The sequence below is a fragment of the Mytilus californianus genome, unplaced genomic scaffold (assembly GCF_021869535.1).
Source record: "Mytilus californianus isolate M0D057914Y unplaced genomic scaffold, xbMytCali1.0.p SCAF_11, whole genome shotgun sequence".
NCBI classification, from domain to species: domain Eukaryota; kingdom Metazoa; phylum Mollusca; class Bivalvia; order Mytilida; family Mytilidae; genus Mytilus; species Mytilus californianus.
This window is the reverse complement of record NW_026262593.1, coordinates 19105972-19124273: the sequence shown is the minus strand read 5'-3', so window position 1 is coordinate 19124273 and position 18302 is coordinate 19105972. Positions and strand designations below refer to the sequence as shown.

Genomic DNA, 18302 nt, shown 5'->3' with positions numbered 1-18302 from the left:
TTACAAAAATATGGATTCTGAGTACTTTTTCATGAAAAAAGTGCAAAAAAAGCTACTTCCGGTTTTCTCAAGGTCACTTTCGGTTGATATTTTTCAAGGTCATATGTCACCAAACCTTATGTAAAAGGTCATATGGCTTTATAATGAACCAAGTTGAAGAAATAATCAATTAACCTTATAATTAGACATTTCAGGGGCACTAACTCCTATAAGATGCCATTAGATTGTTTCAAACCAAATGTAACATATCTTCATTACAATAAAGCAAACATTTTGCACTTGTTGTGAAATATATCTTTAAAAGTGTTGGAGAAAATGCAAAAACAAGGAAAAGTCAAAATTTAGAACTTGACCTTGACCTTTGACCTTAACTTCATTTTCTAAGTTAGGACCTAGGGGCCTCAAATAAAAAGATTCCAGGGTTATACGGTTAAAGGTTTATGAGTTAAAAAAACATACCGACAAATTTATTTGGTAAAGGTAGATTACTCCTGTAAAATTTCATCGAATCGCTTCGATCTAAATAAGCCAAAAATTTCTGAGGATGTAACGAACAATTCAGAAAAAGAATTTAGTCGATTTCTTTTTTTGTTACAAAGGAGATGCACACACTTGATAAACAGTGAATAGGGAGATAACTCTTACAAAGAAAATTGTTCGGCTAAGCAGGATGAAATTAAAACACCGTACGATACAATGTAAGAAATATCTAAGCGAGATATTGCTAAACAAATTTTGATCGCAAGATCAAAATTTGGCGGAAGAAAAAAAAAATAATAATAATTAAAAACTAATTGTTCAGAGAACAATTGAAGGTCTTTCCACCCATACAGATCAATTTTGAAATAGAACTATGATAATTCAGTTTGAAATATCATATCCAGCGTCAAATAATAGTTTATTGTAAACTGATTCCAAAAATATATGGTTTTTGTACATTTTTTTCTAAATAAAAAAGATAAATTGTTACTTCCGGTTTGAAATATGTCACTTCCGCTTTTATTTGATAGTTTACCTGATACTGATTCCAAAAATATATTGTTCAATACACTTTACATCAAATAAATACAAAACAAAGCTATTTCCGGTGTACACAAGGTCACTTCCGGTTGGCTTTTCAAGGTCATGTAAATTGCAACCTAATAAAAAAGTCCCATGGCTTTATCGTGTTTAAATATGAAGTTAAAGCAAAGGTCAAAATCTAGAACATCAAATTTAACTTTGACCTTGAGCTTGAGCTCAATTTCAAGGTCATACACCAAGGACCTTTAATCATATTACCCTAGGTCTTTATTATATTTGGTAAATGGGTTATAACACCTTTCATGTAATTTTAAATATAAAAAGGGAGAAAACTCTCTTCTACGGTCAACGTACCCTTTCAACCAAAATTCATGTGTTACGACATGTCGCAACTTACAATTTAGTAAAATATTTTGTCGATATCTTGTACGGTTTTTGGAAGTAAGTTAAAATAAGCCAAAATCAAAATTTAGAATGTGGCCTTGACCTTTGACCTTGACTTAATTTTCATTTTTTTGGACCAAAGACCTCAAATCAAAAGACCCTAGGTCTCTATCACTTATGTTTTACCAGTTAGAAATGCATATTACTTATATCACATGCATAAGGGGAAATAACTCTCATATGGAGTGTTCATGTCGCTTCGGTCAAAACAGGACAAATCATGCGAAGGATATAACGAGCAACTTTATAAGATAAATTTGTCGCTTTCTTTTGCGGTTACGGAGTAGATGTAGTCACAAGGAAAACAGTGTTTGGGGAGATAACTCTTACAAAGAAAATTGTTCGGCTTAGAATGGGTGAAAATAAAAAGCGCATAAACTGCATGATACTATATAAGAAATATCTTAGCGACATATTGCGAAACAAATATGTTACGAGAGAATAAAATTTGGCGGAAGAAAATAATAATTAAAAACCAATTGTTCAGAGAACAATTGAAGGTCTTTGCACTCATAAAGATCTATTTTGAAATAGAACTATTAAAATTTGGTTTAAAATATCATATTCAGCGTCTAATGATAGTTTATTGTACACTGATTCCAAAAATACATGGTTTCTATACTTTTTTTCAAAATAAGGGACATAAATTGTTACTTCCGGTTTGAAAGATGTCACTTCCGGTTTTATTTGATAGTTTACTTGATACTGATTTCAAAAATATATGGTTAAAATACTTTTACATTAAATAAGTACAAAAAATAGCTACTTCCGGTTTACACAAGGTCACTTCCGGTTGGCTTTTCCATGGTCAAGTGGCTTGCAACGTAATGCAAAAAGTCCTACGGCTTTATCACGTATACTAACGAGGAAAAAGCAAGGGTCAAAATCTAGAACGTCAAATTTACCTATGACCTTTAGCTCAATTTCAAGGTCATAAACCGAGGGCTTCAAATCAAAAGACCAAAGGTCTTAATTATATATGGTTAATGAGTTATATCACTTTACGCCTAATTTTTAACATAAGAGGGGAGAAAACTCCAATTTAATGTTAGCGTACCATTTCAACCAAAATTTATGTTACGACATGTCGCAACTTACAATTTAGTAAAAATATCTTGTCGATATCTTATACAGTTTTTGAAAAGAAGTAAAAATAAGCCAAAATCATAATTTAAAATATGACCTTGACCTCTGACCTTGACCTTATTTTCTTTTTTTTGGACCAAGGATCTCAAATCAACAGATCCTAGGTCTCTATCACTTATGGTTCACAAGATAGAAATGCATATCACTAATAACAAACGCATAAGGGGAAATAACTCTCATATGGAGTGTTCATATCGCTTCGGTCAAAATAGGACAAATCATGCGAAGGATATAACGAGCAATTTTATAAAATAAATTTGTCGCTTTCTTTTATGGTTACAGAGGAGATGCAGTCACAAGGAAAACAGTGTTCGGGAAGATAACTCCTACAAAGAAAAGTATTAGGTTACGCAGGGTGAATTTCAAAGGCTCATAAACTGTTCGATATCATATACCAAACATCTAAGCGACATCTTGCGAAACAAAATTTATACGCAAGAAATAAAAGTGGCGGAAGAAGAAAAAAAAAATATAATAATAATCAGAACAAATACAATAGGTCTTTCCACCGAAAAGTGGAAAGACCTAATAATAATCAGAACAAAAACAATAGGTCTTTCCACAGAAAAGTGGAAAGACCTAATAATAATTAAAAAACAATTGTTCAAAGAACAATTGAAGGTCTTTCCACATCAATTTTCTAAATAATTGATAGGAAGCTACTTCTGGTTTACTCAAAGTTATAAATAGCGTCAAAGTATAGATTTCTTCATACTGATTCAATAAATAAATGGTTTCTATATACTTTTGCCTGATATAAGGGAGATAATTGCCAACTTCCGGTTTAGAAAATGTTACTTCCGGTCTCATATAATAGCTTTATTCACACTGATTCCAAAAATATATAGTTTGTATATACTTATGCCAGTAATAAGGAAGATAATATACCACTTCCGGTCTCAAATAATAGGTTAACCTATGATCATTCAAAAAATATATGGTTTCTAGGTACTTTTCCATGAAAAAAGTGCAAAAAATACTACTTCCGGTTCACTCAAGTTCACTTCCGGTTTACTTTTTTCAAGGTCATATGTCAACCAACAGTTTGCAAAAGACCCTATGGCTTTATCATGTACCAAGTTGGAGTAATAATCAATTAACCTTAAATTGAATCATTTCAGGGACAATAACTCCTATAAGATATCATTGGATTGTTTTAGACCAAATGTATCATATCTTAATCACAATTTAGCAAACATTTTGCACTAGTTCTTTAATTTGTATCTTTAAAAGTGACAGAGGAGATCAAATAACAAGGAAAAGTCAAAATTTAGAATATGACCTTGACCTTTGACCTTGGCAGAAAAGTGGAAAGACCTAATAATAATAATCAGAACAAATACAATAGGTCTTTCCACCGAAAAGTGGAAAGACCTAATAATAATCAGAACAAATACAAAAGGTATTTCCACAGAAAAGTGGAAAGACCTAATAATAATAATCAGAACAAATACAATAGGTCTTTCCACAGAAAAGTGAAAAGACCTAATAATTACCTTTATTAATGGCATCCCTTTTTTGTTTTTTGCAAACAACAACTATAATCACCACTGGAACTAACCAAAATATACATAATGCAAATGCTACCCATCTATGAAAAAAAGATCAGTTGTCATTATATTTTGAACATCATTTTGACTTCTAATTACACCTCATGTAACGATTTTTAAATTATCTGTGATTTTTAACATAGGATAGGTACAAACAAAAAAGGCAATTAATTGGCTATATATTAAATCATTTGAAATCTCCGTATCTGAAATTTACAAAGCAATATGAATAACTGTCATCATTAGCACGATAAAGAATGTTATCATCAGGATTTGTAGTAAACTTTTCTTTAAAGTGTTTGTGATCCATGAGTGATCAAGTTATTTGTCTTTCTAATCGATTATTTTGATTTGAAAATCGCTAACTACTGTTGCCTGAAATAGGCATCATAGTATGATTTCATGATAGAGGAAAGGCAGACGGGATAATTTCTATGACATTTCGTACATATCCGTCGTAATATGTGACATATTCAATAACGGTCATCCAACTTTTGATTATGCTCATAAAATATTCGAAGGGATGACTTCAACTTTGTACCACTACGAACCATTTGGTTGAATGACATTCTAATTATGAGCAAACCCATTATCAAGGGCATCATTGTAAGAAATGCAAGCTCTGGAATATCGTATCAACCGGGAGATAGATACGCCTTATGCAGGCGCCGCTGGAATGGTGCTAACTATAAAAGTTGGAAACATCAATAGATCTATTGGCATATGTAAATAATCATTAAATAATGATATACCTAATTGTACAATGTATCAATCTGTATTTCAGAAAAGATATAGCCTTCATGTTAACACATCGACTGTGCATTTTTTTTCATTCGTGTAACAAAAGCCCAAAGACAATATGTGAACAAATGAATAACAGGAAACTATGTATTATATGGTTTTCATTCCATACTTGAAAGATTTCTGTTTTGAGAAAACAGTTGTTTCTGCATTCCTTTATTATCGGTTGATAAAGGTACATTTATGTTCAATTCAGTCATGCTAATGTACTTACGGCAAAGATATTCGAAATTCTTTGTCTTCGCTGCTAACCCCATTATCAATCTGTGTTTTGGCTTTTAATAAAAAAAAAACACTCATAAAATGAAGCATAAAGAATTCAGAAATGTCCTTTATCCTTAAGAGTACATAAATTTTTACCAAGAAATTGAAATATAGAGTTTTAATGCCGTAAGTGATGAGCAAGACGCATCGGAATAAACTAGATAGTGTACACAAAGTTTCGTAAGCCAATTATAATAGGTACAAAAATCATTGCTAGATATTTATAATAGCTTATGTAAGCATTATGATTATCATATATATATATCAAGCACCATGATTTTACCAAACGATTGTGTACAATACATAAAAAATGTGATACATAACTGTTTGTATAATGTTTCTAATGGAAAAAAAGGTGTAATTAACAAAAGTGTGTTGTCTCAAAACTATACAGAATGAGTTTAAAATAATTTACATATACTTATATTGAAACAAAATAATTTAAATGGATAAACAGCTTCTGTTTGAAAAAAAAAATAAACAAAATTGAGAGATAATACCCAAATATGTTATGGATACGATGGGAGTCGACTATTCAACATTTGTAATGAGTATAGGCAATTTAAATTCATATGGAAAAAATTAAACAAATTACAGAGTTTAAAAACATTTAATACAGACAAGAATTAATGGAAAACAAAAATATTTGAACAGTACAAATTAAAAATGGAGGAAACAATAATAAATCCTAATTGTTGAAAACTGGATACACAGCAACATATAGATATAAATGATGTTGTATATGGAGAAGAAAACATTATCGTCAAAACACTGCATTGCTGCTCTAACAAAATTGAAGAAGGCTTTTCCAAAAACAATGGATTAAAATCACCAAAATCTAACAATCTTAACCAAAATGTCATGATCATAAAGTCTTAATAATCCAAAAATAACCATGACGTCTATATATGATAGATATATACCCTGCCACGGCTTGTTTGTGTTTCAGATTGATGTTTTTCTTTCTATCGATCTTATGAGTTAAGCCTTTTTCAACTGATTTATAGTTTGTTCTTGTATTGTGCCGTTACACCACTGTCCCAGGTTAGGCGGAGGGTTGAGCGCTCACAAACATGTTTAACCCCACCACATTTTTTATGTGTCTGTCCCAACTCAGGAGCCTGTAGTTCAGTGGTTGTCGTTGGTTCATGTCTGTCATATTTGTTTTTCATTAATTGTTTTGTTATAAATTAGGCCGTTAGTTTTCTCAACTGAATTGTTTCATATTTTTCATATCGGGGCCTTTTATGGCCGACTATACGGTATGAATTTTTCTCATTGTTGAAGGCCCTACGGTTGTCTATAATTGCTTACATCCACTTCATTTGAACTTGAGTGGATAGTTGTCTCACTGGCAATCATACCACATCTCCTTTTTTTCATTATGACATTTATAACATTTCACTAATAATACAAACACCCATTAGAATTTTGGTATTAAAAAAAGTATCCTGTTAAAAGTAATCCTGCATATGAAATATTGAAATTTATCTTTGCATTTTTATTGGAATATATATAAAAACTGCTACATAAATTTCCTTAATGCAATATAATATATAACAATAACATATCGTAGAATCGGATGTATGCTTTTCACTGTAAAGAAATATAAGACTTTGATTATTTCCTTCGACATGTCCATAGCTTGCATCATTGTGGAAGAAAAATAACAAATACTACAGAAATGGTACATTGAATGGCATGCTATTATCTAAAATGTTAAATTGTTTTACGCAAAGTATATTGTATAGAGTATTATCAACTTTAAATATTTTTAATCACAATTAGCTACACTATTATATCTTTAATGTATTTTGTTTTTACACTACAGAAAGTTCAAAACTTCATTGGTTCCAATATAGAATCATACACAAAACATGCGGAAAATGAGTTTTCATATGAAAAAAGGATAAAACAAGGCGACAAAGGCAATAACCGATTGTAAATATTAAGCATATATGTTGGACCTGCCGTAAAATAATTGATTTGAGGCTAAACTCAGTGACTGTTTGTTTTTAACAAAACACATACAATAATTATATTAAGGTGGTATGGGAGTATAAACAAAAAGTGATACGATTTTCTTACTTTGCCAAAATGTGGAATGTATATTGTGATATTAAAAAAATTATAAAAATGATGGTGTATCGAGCTTCTTTTGAAGCTACAGGTTGTAAACAAAGACACATTTTGTATGGATTATACAGGAAAAAAACATCATTATGTGAATCGAAAGTAAACTAATTAATAGAATTGTGAAATTAAACACGAGAAGACAGCTCTTAGAAATTCAAATGCTTTCATAATATCAAAAGAAAATTTCTGTATCCTGCTATGGCATAAAGTAGAAAAAATTTCTCGTTGATTCCTTTAGAAATTATACTATTTCTGAGTTACCTCTCCTAAATAACCAAAGTAGAAAATTGAAATCTAGGAAAAATAATCTATCTTTGTAGAAATGTAAGTTATTATCACAATCAAATAGCTTATTTATTGAATTGTAAATTTACATTTAGTTTCTTAAAGTGGATATTATATTATTTGGAAATTCAGGAAAAACACATATTAGATAATAGTCTTGACATAATTATTTACTTATAGAACACAACTTTGTGCATATCAAATATTTTAAAGTCGATCTATGGTTTTTTATTTTTTTTAGTCTTAATATCTTTTTTTCTTCGCCATATTATGGGTCATTCTTTATTGAAAGACATTAAGGAACCAATTGATGTATCGTTATTCAGGAATGTATATTTTTAGAATTTAGATTACTAACAAGAACTATCCATTTGTGTTGTTTATATATATACTTATGTTTAACGAAGGCGGGATTAGGAACTGATACATTCATTAAAGTGGGAATTTCTGCTAATGTCAGAGCTTTTGCCAGTAACATATTGCACATTCTAATATGACGACATGTATATCGTTAACCCGTATAATCACAGTATGTCTTTGATGTTCAGCGTTACGCCCACCTTATTTATACGACCAGGTAAATTCAATTTCTGACCATTAAACCAACGTTTTACGTAGGCCAATCTTCGAATACAAAAATTAATTTGTAAAAAAATAAGCAAAGTCATATACACGATTGCGAATGTTCAAAATGGAGATTAAAACTTACTGCTTTTTATTTTATTTCTTTACAATACGAAAGGAAGTTGATAAAGCGCAATACTCACCGAAAAATGCATCAGTCTCTAGCAGAATCTTTTTCTTGCTCACATGAAATCCGTACGTACATGAATAATACACATTAAAGTCCTCTCTTGTAATATTGCGCAGAACTAAGAAAAATCCGTTTTCATTTATTTTACCATTATATTTAGAGCTTCCAGCAACAGTAAGATCTTTTACATCAATAAATATAGTAGAAAATTCATTTTTGGATGTCCATTTTATCCACCCAGACGAATCCAGACAGCAGTTTTCTACTTGGCAGTAAAGGGATAAGTCCTCACCGTACTTCCATACTTTCTTAGCCACCTTCCAAGTCAGATTATCTAAAACCAAGAAATATACAATTCTGTATAATTCATTTCATATAATAGTATTACAAAATGTATGTCAAATTTATATTATTCGTCTTTATGTTTGCTTTCTTTATATACATAAAATATCGGATTTACGATTTTTTTTTATTTGTTATACGTCAAAGCAGTATAAATTAAGGCAAGGGTAATTTACAGATGCTTAAAATGCATATATCAATTTTCAAGATAATGCAAACTAAGTTGAGAATAAACCTGAGGGGATGGCATGAAGGCTAAAACAGCAATAGCGGGTGCGTGGACAAGGTAAACATCTCCTGCTATGAATGTAGCAACCGTCGTGCGAATCCACAATCAAAATTGTACAATCAGGAATTAGACACTGTATGTAAAATTACAGATGAGACAACCATTCCGGTTTCTAGAGATCTAAAACCGCGAGACAAAGTCGCTTGTAATTTGAGATACAGACCCATCGTATCGGTCAACCAATTTGGAATAGTGAACACATGTCTTGTCGATGTCAGTCGTTCTTACTCATAATTCTGTTTCTTGTAAGGAGCACATCCATGTTAATGAAGTCTTTATAGTATTTTATTAACACGTACTTATTAAAAGCAATGTTTACTCGTCATACTTCTAAAATGACTGCTTTGAATAAGAAAAGACTAAAAAATTCTTTCAAATAACAATATTAGCACGCGACAAAAGATCATATGAACTAACTGTGGTAAGTAATCAGCAAAAGTAACGAAATGCATTGCTATTAAGTGCCAGTCTTTGTAAGAATCAGGCAATTAAAAAAAAAATCAAAACATGGCCCAAAACAACCCACCGACATAACCATCATATTTTGAAGTTACCCTCATCCTGAGTTAGAAATGGTAGGTCTTTCGTTTCTGCGTGTCTGGTAATTCTAAATACATTTTAGTTAGAATGATAGCAATTTACGGAGTTAGCTCCCCATAATTGTTAATTTCTAGTGCATTTCAACCAAATTATATCTCAAATTACCAGAACAGGAAAAGGAAACAAATGTTATAGTTGTGCACTATTATACATTTTGAACATAGATTAATGTCAACTTGAGTGGGTTTTTTTTTTGTCATGTTTTCACCGCTGTCTGATTCTTAGGCAGATTGACACGTAAAATCGAAATAGTTTTATATGCAGGAAGCTTTTATTAAAAAAAACACATAAAGATTATATGAATACTTTATCCGAATTATTATACATGGTGTGATAAATAAATATATAGACACACAATGATTATGTTTAGTGTGAGATAGTTTGCAGTTTTGCCCGGCAAATGAGCTTTTGTAATAATATGTGGACCCAGAACTGTTCCCTGAACAATTTAGGGTTTATGTAACAGGTGATCATGAACAACATATGTTTAAAATGGACAAACAGTCCGTATAGTAGTGTGAACATACACGACCGTAACGTGTTGATAGATATAGGTAAGCGTCATATAATGGGGCACAGGGTATGTTACTGCTGAGAAGTGGAAAGTTCACAATTGAAAAGTTGAATGCACACGTTTACCATAGATTCTATAAAATTGTTCATCTGTGTCAATATCGAAAACAAATATCAGGAAATGATACAGACCTCTACTATTGATAGTATCATTTATCACAGGTCATGTGATATATGAGATGCAGCACTCACTGGAATGTAAGTTATCGAGTGACTGGTATTGTATACTGCATATGCGTGTCGACAAGTTACGTGACTTGAACAATTATTTCCCGCGTTTTTTCTGTTAGGATAACCTCAGCTGTGTATGTAGTATGTTTGTATCTTTTTATGAAATGTTTTTATAATAGTTAGATTTTTTACAAGTAATAAAAGACAATGGATTGAAACTTTAAAACATTAGTTTAGTTTTAGTTTAAACATATTTTATTTACTCAAAGTAAAATGGATTATTCACAAGTAAACAATACTTATGAAGTCGTCTTCAAATAACAATAAATAACAATACAACATTGATATGAGCATGCATTATTTCTGAAAACAATGAGACAATAATAACGAAAAAATAGGAAATGATGATGATGATGATGAGTTTCTACCGCAAATACACTAATCGGTATCATATGAAATCTCTCAGACTTTTTAATAAACTCGAATTCATGTTTAAATTATGGACGTTTTAATACGAAGGTTCGGATTACCAGATGTTAGTAACTTGGCAATCAATATTAGGTCATCAAGGAGCCATCTTAGATTGTTCATCAGAATTTTTCTCTGGTCTGTATATAAAAAACAGTCGAAAAGGAAATGGTGTACAGTCTCAATGTTGCATCCACAAAGACATTATGGGTCTGCAATTATGTTGACTCTGAACAAGTCATAATTCCAGAAAGATGAGTAGCATCTAAATTGTGTTAGAATTATATTTAGTTTTCTCGGTCCATATAAATACTGCTTAGGTACATCTTTATTCATAGTATTTAGCCTTTTTAATTGGATTTTAAATTTTGAGATAGAGTATGCTTTTCGAAGGGACAAATTGGTATGATTCCATAGTCTAAAAGTTGAAAGTATAAAATATTCTTTAGTGAGGGATAATCTACAAAAAGGAACAATAATATCATTGCCATTTCTCAAGGGATATACAGTTGTGGTCTGTACACAGGGTGGAACAAGATTGCATAAATAATCCGGAGCTTGTTTATAGTGAATGTTATAAAACATGTGTAATATTCGTCTTTTTCTCCTGTCAGCTAAAGTTTTCCTCAACTTCTTCATAAGGATTAGTAGTGTAATAGTGGAGAAAACCAGAGTTCTGGCGACTTTTTGCTAAGGTTAACCCGATGTGAGGCTATTTCTATGACGTCATTTTTAGATATTTTGAGATTAATTAATAGGTGTATTAGATAAATGATGTTCCGGTGTTAATCACCTTTAGTGTTTGTGTATGTGTGGGTGTGTGTGTGTATCGTTTTAAGATTTTATTCATACAAATATGACCAAGGGATTATCCAATATTATTCTCGTTCTGTGTGATTGTATCCGTAAAATATTTTTAAAGTCTCTGTTTCTCGATACCACACTAGTAATAATAACAACAATAATTTGTACAATATTTAATATCCCCGTCAATTCAGACAGACATGGGTCGGAGAGCAATCCACATGTTGTCTTTACAATATATATATATAAAAAAGTTTATCCGTAACCATTTATTCATCGTGATAAAAGAATTAAAGAGTCATCTATCATTCAACTGTATCGTTAACCTCACGAAAGGGCCAACAGTATGCTATCTTTTGTGAAGGGTGTAAACTGTAAAGACTTGAAGTTAGTTTTTCCGGAATTGTTCATTCTCAAATATCGGATAAATCGAGAGCTTTCATCCAAGAGTTGAATTTCTTTGGCCAGTGTAACTATTTCACATAATATTGCTTGTTGGGTCCTTTGCCTCTGGTTTTCAGGATATTTTCAACTTTCCACATATCGTCTTCCCGCGCATCCACTTTCTGCACTTCTGATTGGTAGAAAGTTCCTGATATTTCTTCGTCTTGAAAACCATTAAGTTTATAAATTGGAAGCCCACCACGTAATATTCTTTGAGATATTTTAAATATCTCTCCGCTCCACCTCTCATCGTATTCCCTAGTAAACGGATTTCTTATGTATGTAATCCAAACGTAATCAGCAATTTTGAAACGGAAAGATTTCGTACATTCTTAGTGTTAGGCTGAACCCTTTTTGGCCAATACATTTTCCAACATAGGTTTATCTCCTTAGATTGTGTGACTTTATCCGGTGCCATGCCAATCGTTCTATGGAGGGTCATGTTGTAACTGTTAGCAAAATTCTGCATAATCCACATAATCATAAGATTGCTTACTGATGATAGATTTCATGATTTTTTATTTAATAGTCTTGATCACTCTTTCAACGTAATTAGCTTTGATTTCCGTATTTTGGACAAATAGATGTTGAATATTTCTCTGTTTCAGAAAAGCTTCCACTAATCTTGATCTGATTTTTTGTCCTTTATCTGTTCTTATTCTGCTTGGTGATCTCCCTTCTGATTAAACATATTTCAACGCTTAAGCCACGGATTCACCTTTCTTACCCTTTAGAGGCCTTAGCCATACATATTTGGAGAATATATCAATCACCACCAATATGAAATTAAATCCACTGTAAAATTTCGAAAATTTAGACATATCCATTAAATCGACATCCCATTGATCGTCTATTCCAATGACGATGACTCTTTTGTTCCGCTTAAACGACCTTTTCATTTGTTTCGTTGTCAATAGCTTCATCTAGACAGCTTTCCAACAAAGGTTTATATTTCCTGATGGCTACTTTGATAGCTTTCTCGTAGTCCATGTCATCGTTAACTAGTTCTGTGATCTTTTTCATGACTTTGCCGTGCAATTTACCTTTTTGTAATTGTAGCAGATACTGAACCGAACTGCTATATCTGGACAAAAACTGATCCATATCCTCGTCGTTTAGTTTCCGATTAGCCTTACTTCTCGCATTGTCTTCACTCATGTTACCATCCATGTATTTATCAACTTTTTCTTTCCATTTATCTTCATTTGCCTCTCTTGCAAGTTCGGCTTATTTTATAAAAGCCGCATCTTCCCCGTCTTCTATATCAAGTTCGTCTACACGAGACTTCTTTGAGGGAATGTCTTCATCCTCGTTTTCCCTTTTTCTTTTTAAATCATTATTTTCCGGGCACCACCTATTCATGTGTCTAGCAAAATCAGGAACGCTTTCAAAGACTACCCCGCAATCATCACATGAAGGCATGTTTTTCTCATGTCTGGTAATTACGTCTGTTCACTTTGAAATGTTTCATCGAACTGAGGTGAATCTAGTTCTTTTCTGCTTATATACTCTTCAGTCACACCTCCACCAATCATGTTCTTGTTTCCGAATATATTAATTTGTAGTCTGTTGTCTTCCGGTGTATTCTGTTTCATATCAATGAATAAGCTCCCATATGGTTGATGTGTCCCCTCTTTGTACTTATTCATGAATTTCTTTGGATTATTATGATACATCTGTCGAGCAAATATGGCTGGTCAAACTTGATCTCGTGGGTTTTTAAATAGGACTATATACTGTCTATTGATGCTCATGGTTCGACTCTCCTTTCCCCTTGAGAACGCATTTTGCATTATACAAGCTATACTTACGTTCCTGTGATGGCGACCCTCCACAAAGAGTTCAAAAACATCCTAACTATTGATGGCGTATCTCATTAAATCGTCTAGGATGATTAAACTTGGATATCTAGAGTCTATGAATGAGTCACCATTCAAATTTTCAGGTAAACCTTGAACAAACAAAATATTTTAATGGTCTGCTTCATTTCACTAAATAATGGCTGCCACCGTTTATAACACCATATAATCCTATTAGGTGATGGTTTTATCATAGTCCGTGCTCGCTCCAATAATGTTTTCATCCAAAACTTCTTACCTGAACCAGTAGGTCCAGCCAACATCATAGTGAACTGATGATATAGTACCACATTTTGTGGTGGTGGTGGTGGTGATGGTGGTGGTGGTTGTGGTGGATACGCATGACTGCTCTGTGGATACGGATGACTGCTTTGTAGATTTTGTTGATTGATTTTGTGTATTTTCCTATAATGTCTCAACATAGCATCTTATCTTGAAAACTCTATACCTCATTCTGGACAGGTTGTATTCATCATGGAGAGCTCCTAAAACACGTCCGTCTTCTTAAAGTGCTCAATTGATAATGGTTGATACATTTGTCGAAAGACTTTATATCCTCATATGACCATAAGCAAGACTACTTACACCATCATCTAGTAAGTATCTTTTGTCATCAAATGGTGACAGAACCAGTTTATTGATAGATGAATTGTATAATTCATGACCATACGATCTGATCTGTGTCATAGTGGACATATGACATTGTTTGTAGTGTGCATGGCTAGTGTGATGTTTGATGACACTCTTCTTTATACCCTTTTTATACTGTTTTCTTTTCACTGAGATGTCCATCCTCTTCATATATCAATGAGTACATCTTAAACTTGAGACCAACGAATTCTTGAATGGGAATACCATGGGTTTCATCCTTCATCTTTTCTAACACCTTCCTTTTTAATGTGCTATGAAGCCGATGTTTTGGGTCATATTCCGATGTGTCAAATAAGTGTTTGTCTTCCACCACATCTTGGTATATATCATGAGTGTTAATGCTGTAGCATAACGAGTCCGTGTCTGTAAACAAGAGTGTTGCTCTATCTCCATATTTATCCTTGATATGATTGTAGTGAAAATCGTACATAAGTGACTTTGACAAATCGAGGATAGTGAATCCCACATAGACGGGTCTGTTTAAGTATAATCGTTGTTTCAGCCTGTGAACAGCCACCAAGTCGTCGTTGAATATTTTAAAGGCATGAAATGTTGGTTTGCTGATAAATTTTCTGGCCTTTGATCGGTCATTCAAAAGTTTTATATCTGTTCTCTTCCTTAAATTTTCCGTTGTCTTTCCAAAGACTGCATTATTCATGAGTTTAAAAAATCCTTCTCGAACTCGTTTTTTGCAAGCTTTCTCTTCTCGGTGTTGAAATCAATATATGTCTTTAACCATGGTCGTTGTTCAAATTCCATGACCTCATGAATCTTTGTTAGTGTCATTCAAAGTGATAAGTAGAGTTTCAAATTTCTGTAATGTACCACGTACTTTTCCTTTGGATATACATTTGGTATCAATTTTTCTGTCGATGTTCCTTTTAAGTTCAAATCGTCCAATAGCTTTTTCGCATAGGGCGATAACATATCAAATGTAACCTTCAATTTTTCGGGAGCGAGTCGATATTCGTTGTCGTCGTCTTGCAGTTCCTTTGGATATTCTAAGTCAACTTCTAATATATAAACATTTTTACTGTCATCTGCAATGTTACTTATGTGTAGGTTCTCAATTTCACAATCGTTTAGCCATCTGAAACCTTCAACTGGAAGTACCTGAGCCATAGCCCATCCGTATAAGTTGTTTGCGTCTAGATACATCACGTGATGAATGGGTTGATTTGGATCGTAGTCTGATACATGTTTATTGTTAGGCAGCCTGCCATGCTAAACCGGGTGACGTATAAAAATGCGCAGCATCCAATCCATAATAGTTGAGGAAGATCTCCCTGAAATTTTCAAAGACGTCGGCTCATGCAAGGACATATGATAGAACGTATAGATCGTGATACTGTCCGAGATTCTGTATGTTAAGCAATTGCCATACTTGTTGTGCATGTGCATATTCCAACGTGGTTATACCTTCTCCCGATAGTGAAGCATCAATCAGTGGCAGTTGACATTTTGAAAACTTTGACGTAGAATCGAAATACTCGTATGGGTATACTTGTTTTCGCAGAAGCAGGTGTATCTTTTCTTCCCCGAAGTAGCTCGTCATATGTCGAAATTTACTAGAAGCTTCTTTTGGCAAGGTTCTTCACAAGTTTTTGTAATGACGAAGACATAAATTGGAGCGAGTCTATCAAATCCATACATCCCAATGAAAAAGAAATATACTTTTCCATATTATTAGCGATACAATTTAGCTGTTTCCCTTCAACTTTTCTAATAGCTTGCATGATTAAATGACTATCATATCATCTAAGGTTATAAAATACAACTGGAATTCGACCTGTAAACTTGTAATTGATATTGCAATCGTTTTGAGCCGCCCCTCTAAATTTTCCGGTCACGTGACAATGATCTCGAACTCTATTTTCCGCTAGTTCATTTTTAAATATGTGACAAAGGGTTGCCTTCCTAAAGGATTGCCAATCACTCCCGGTCATGATCATTGGATCGCAATGCTTAAATTTCTGTTCGATATTATCCTGCTCTTTCACCAAACACTCAACAAATTGATTAGCAGTATCGGCACCGCGATATACTACTGCAAGGCGTTTCAGTTGTTAGACCAACCACTTTGTATGCAAAGCCACATGGTATGTGTTTGTCATACACTTATCCATGAATTACCTTTAACCCGGAAATTTACTTGTATCCATTACCCTTAACCAGGGAAAAAAATTCTTTTTTAAAATATTTTTCAACAAAGCAAAATATTTTATAATGGGTCTTTTGATAGGATATATAGTACAGTAAGAAATATTTGTTGATGAGTAGAATTATTATAATTGGAATAAAATGCACAAATATTGAATTAATTCTTATGTGTAAAGGGAGAATTCATTAAAAATTTGTATTTCATGTAAAGGGAGACAGCTGCAACGTATTACTCTGAAACGGAAACGTCGTATTTACTCTTTATCTAGAAAATACAATATGTAAATATTGAATGCACAATTTTTAATGAGTATAGCCATTATAAAAAAAATACATATTTCAACACAAAAATACACGTCAAAGATTAGATTAACTATATAATAAATATATATAAATAAATGAAACCCAAATGTAATTTTATTTCCTTCAAGAATCTTACAGTTTTAAAGTTCGAAACTAATTTTATTATAGTATCATCAAACGGGAAGAAATAGTTGTACCTCCGCAAACAAAGTGTTGATGTGTATTTACACAAATAACTTTGTCCGTCCGTCGGCTTATCTTCCGGAGCGCAACTTTCCCCTATATGGCTGGGCAGATATTTAATGAAAATGTCCACAGTTGTATAACACTACCTGATGATGTGCAGAAAGGACTTTTATCCCAGTCTAACATTTTAAAGTTGAGAAAATTAAATATTTTTCTTTTATATACAAATAGTATTGTACGGCAGGGTATTCTTTTCGGGTTCACTCACTCACCGATCCAGTCTTTATCGAAAAGTAATACATTAAGATATTCTTGAGTGAAAATTTTATCTCATTAAAACATATATCATGCATATAAGTGTATGACTGTTATTCATTTTTTTTAACTCATTTAAGAAATGTACGAAAGCCTATTAGGGTCACAAAAAAAAACTATTTATCGCGTAATAACGAGATAAATATCTCGTAATTACGAGAAAACTATCGCGTAATTACGAGATAATTATCGCGTAATTACGAGAAAACTATCGCGTAATTACGAGATTTGAAGTTTTTTATCTCGTAATTACGAGATAATTATCGCGTAATTACGAGAAAACTATCGCGTAATTACGAGATAATCATTATTTTATCTCGTAATTACGAGATAATCATTTTTATACGACCGTTTACGGGACGTATTAAGGTATACCGTTGTCCGTCTGTCCGTCCGTCCTCAACATGTCGGACATTAACTCAAAAACGCTTTAACTAATTTGCATAAAACTTTGGTGAATTGTTTATGTCTATTGACGTGAGCTCCCTATCGTTTTTTATAAATTTTAGATTTTACGTTTCCGAGTTATGGGGTTTTATTCATAAAAAAAGGAGGATTATTCAGTTTTCGGACAAAAAATAAAAAATGCTTTCAGCAGTTCTTATAAAACCTTGGTGAATTGTTTATATCTATTGATGTAAGCTCTGTTTAGAATTTTTAACTCTGAGTTATTGGGTTTTATTCATTAAAAAAGGGGTGATTTTCCAGTTTTCGGACAATAACTCAAAAATGCT

General features: G+C 32.5%; 1 protein-coding gene across 1 annotated transcript in view; it reads right to left on the bottom strand.

Annotated features, from left to right (window-relative positions):
• LOC127720810 (uncharacterized) overlaps positions 1-18302 on the bottom strand; it is a 110219-nt gene that overhangs the window by 24929 nt on the left and 66988 nt on the right. The window contains exons 4-6 of the mRNA XM_052227560.1: positions 8417-8737; positions 5179-5239; positions 4110-4204 (exon numbers count right to left, since the gene is read on the bottom strand). Coding sequence (XP_052083520.1) covers positions 4110-4204; positions 5179-5239; positions 8417-8737 — 477 coding nt within the window. The remainder of the gene's footprint in view (positions 1-4109; positions 4205-5178; positions 5240-8416; positions 8738-18302) is intronic.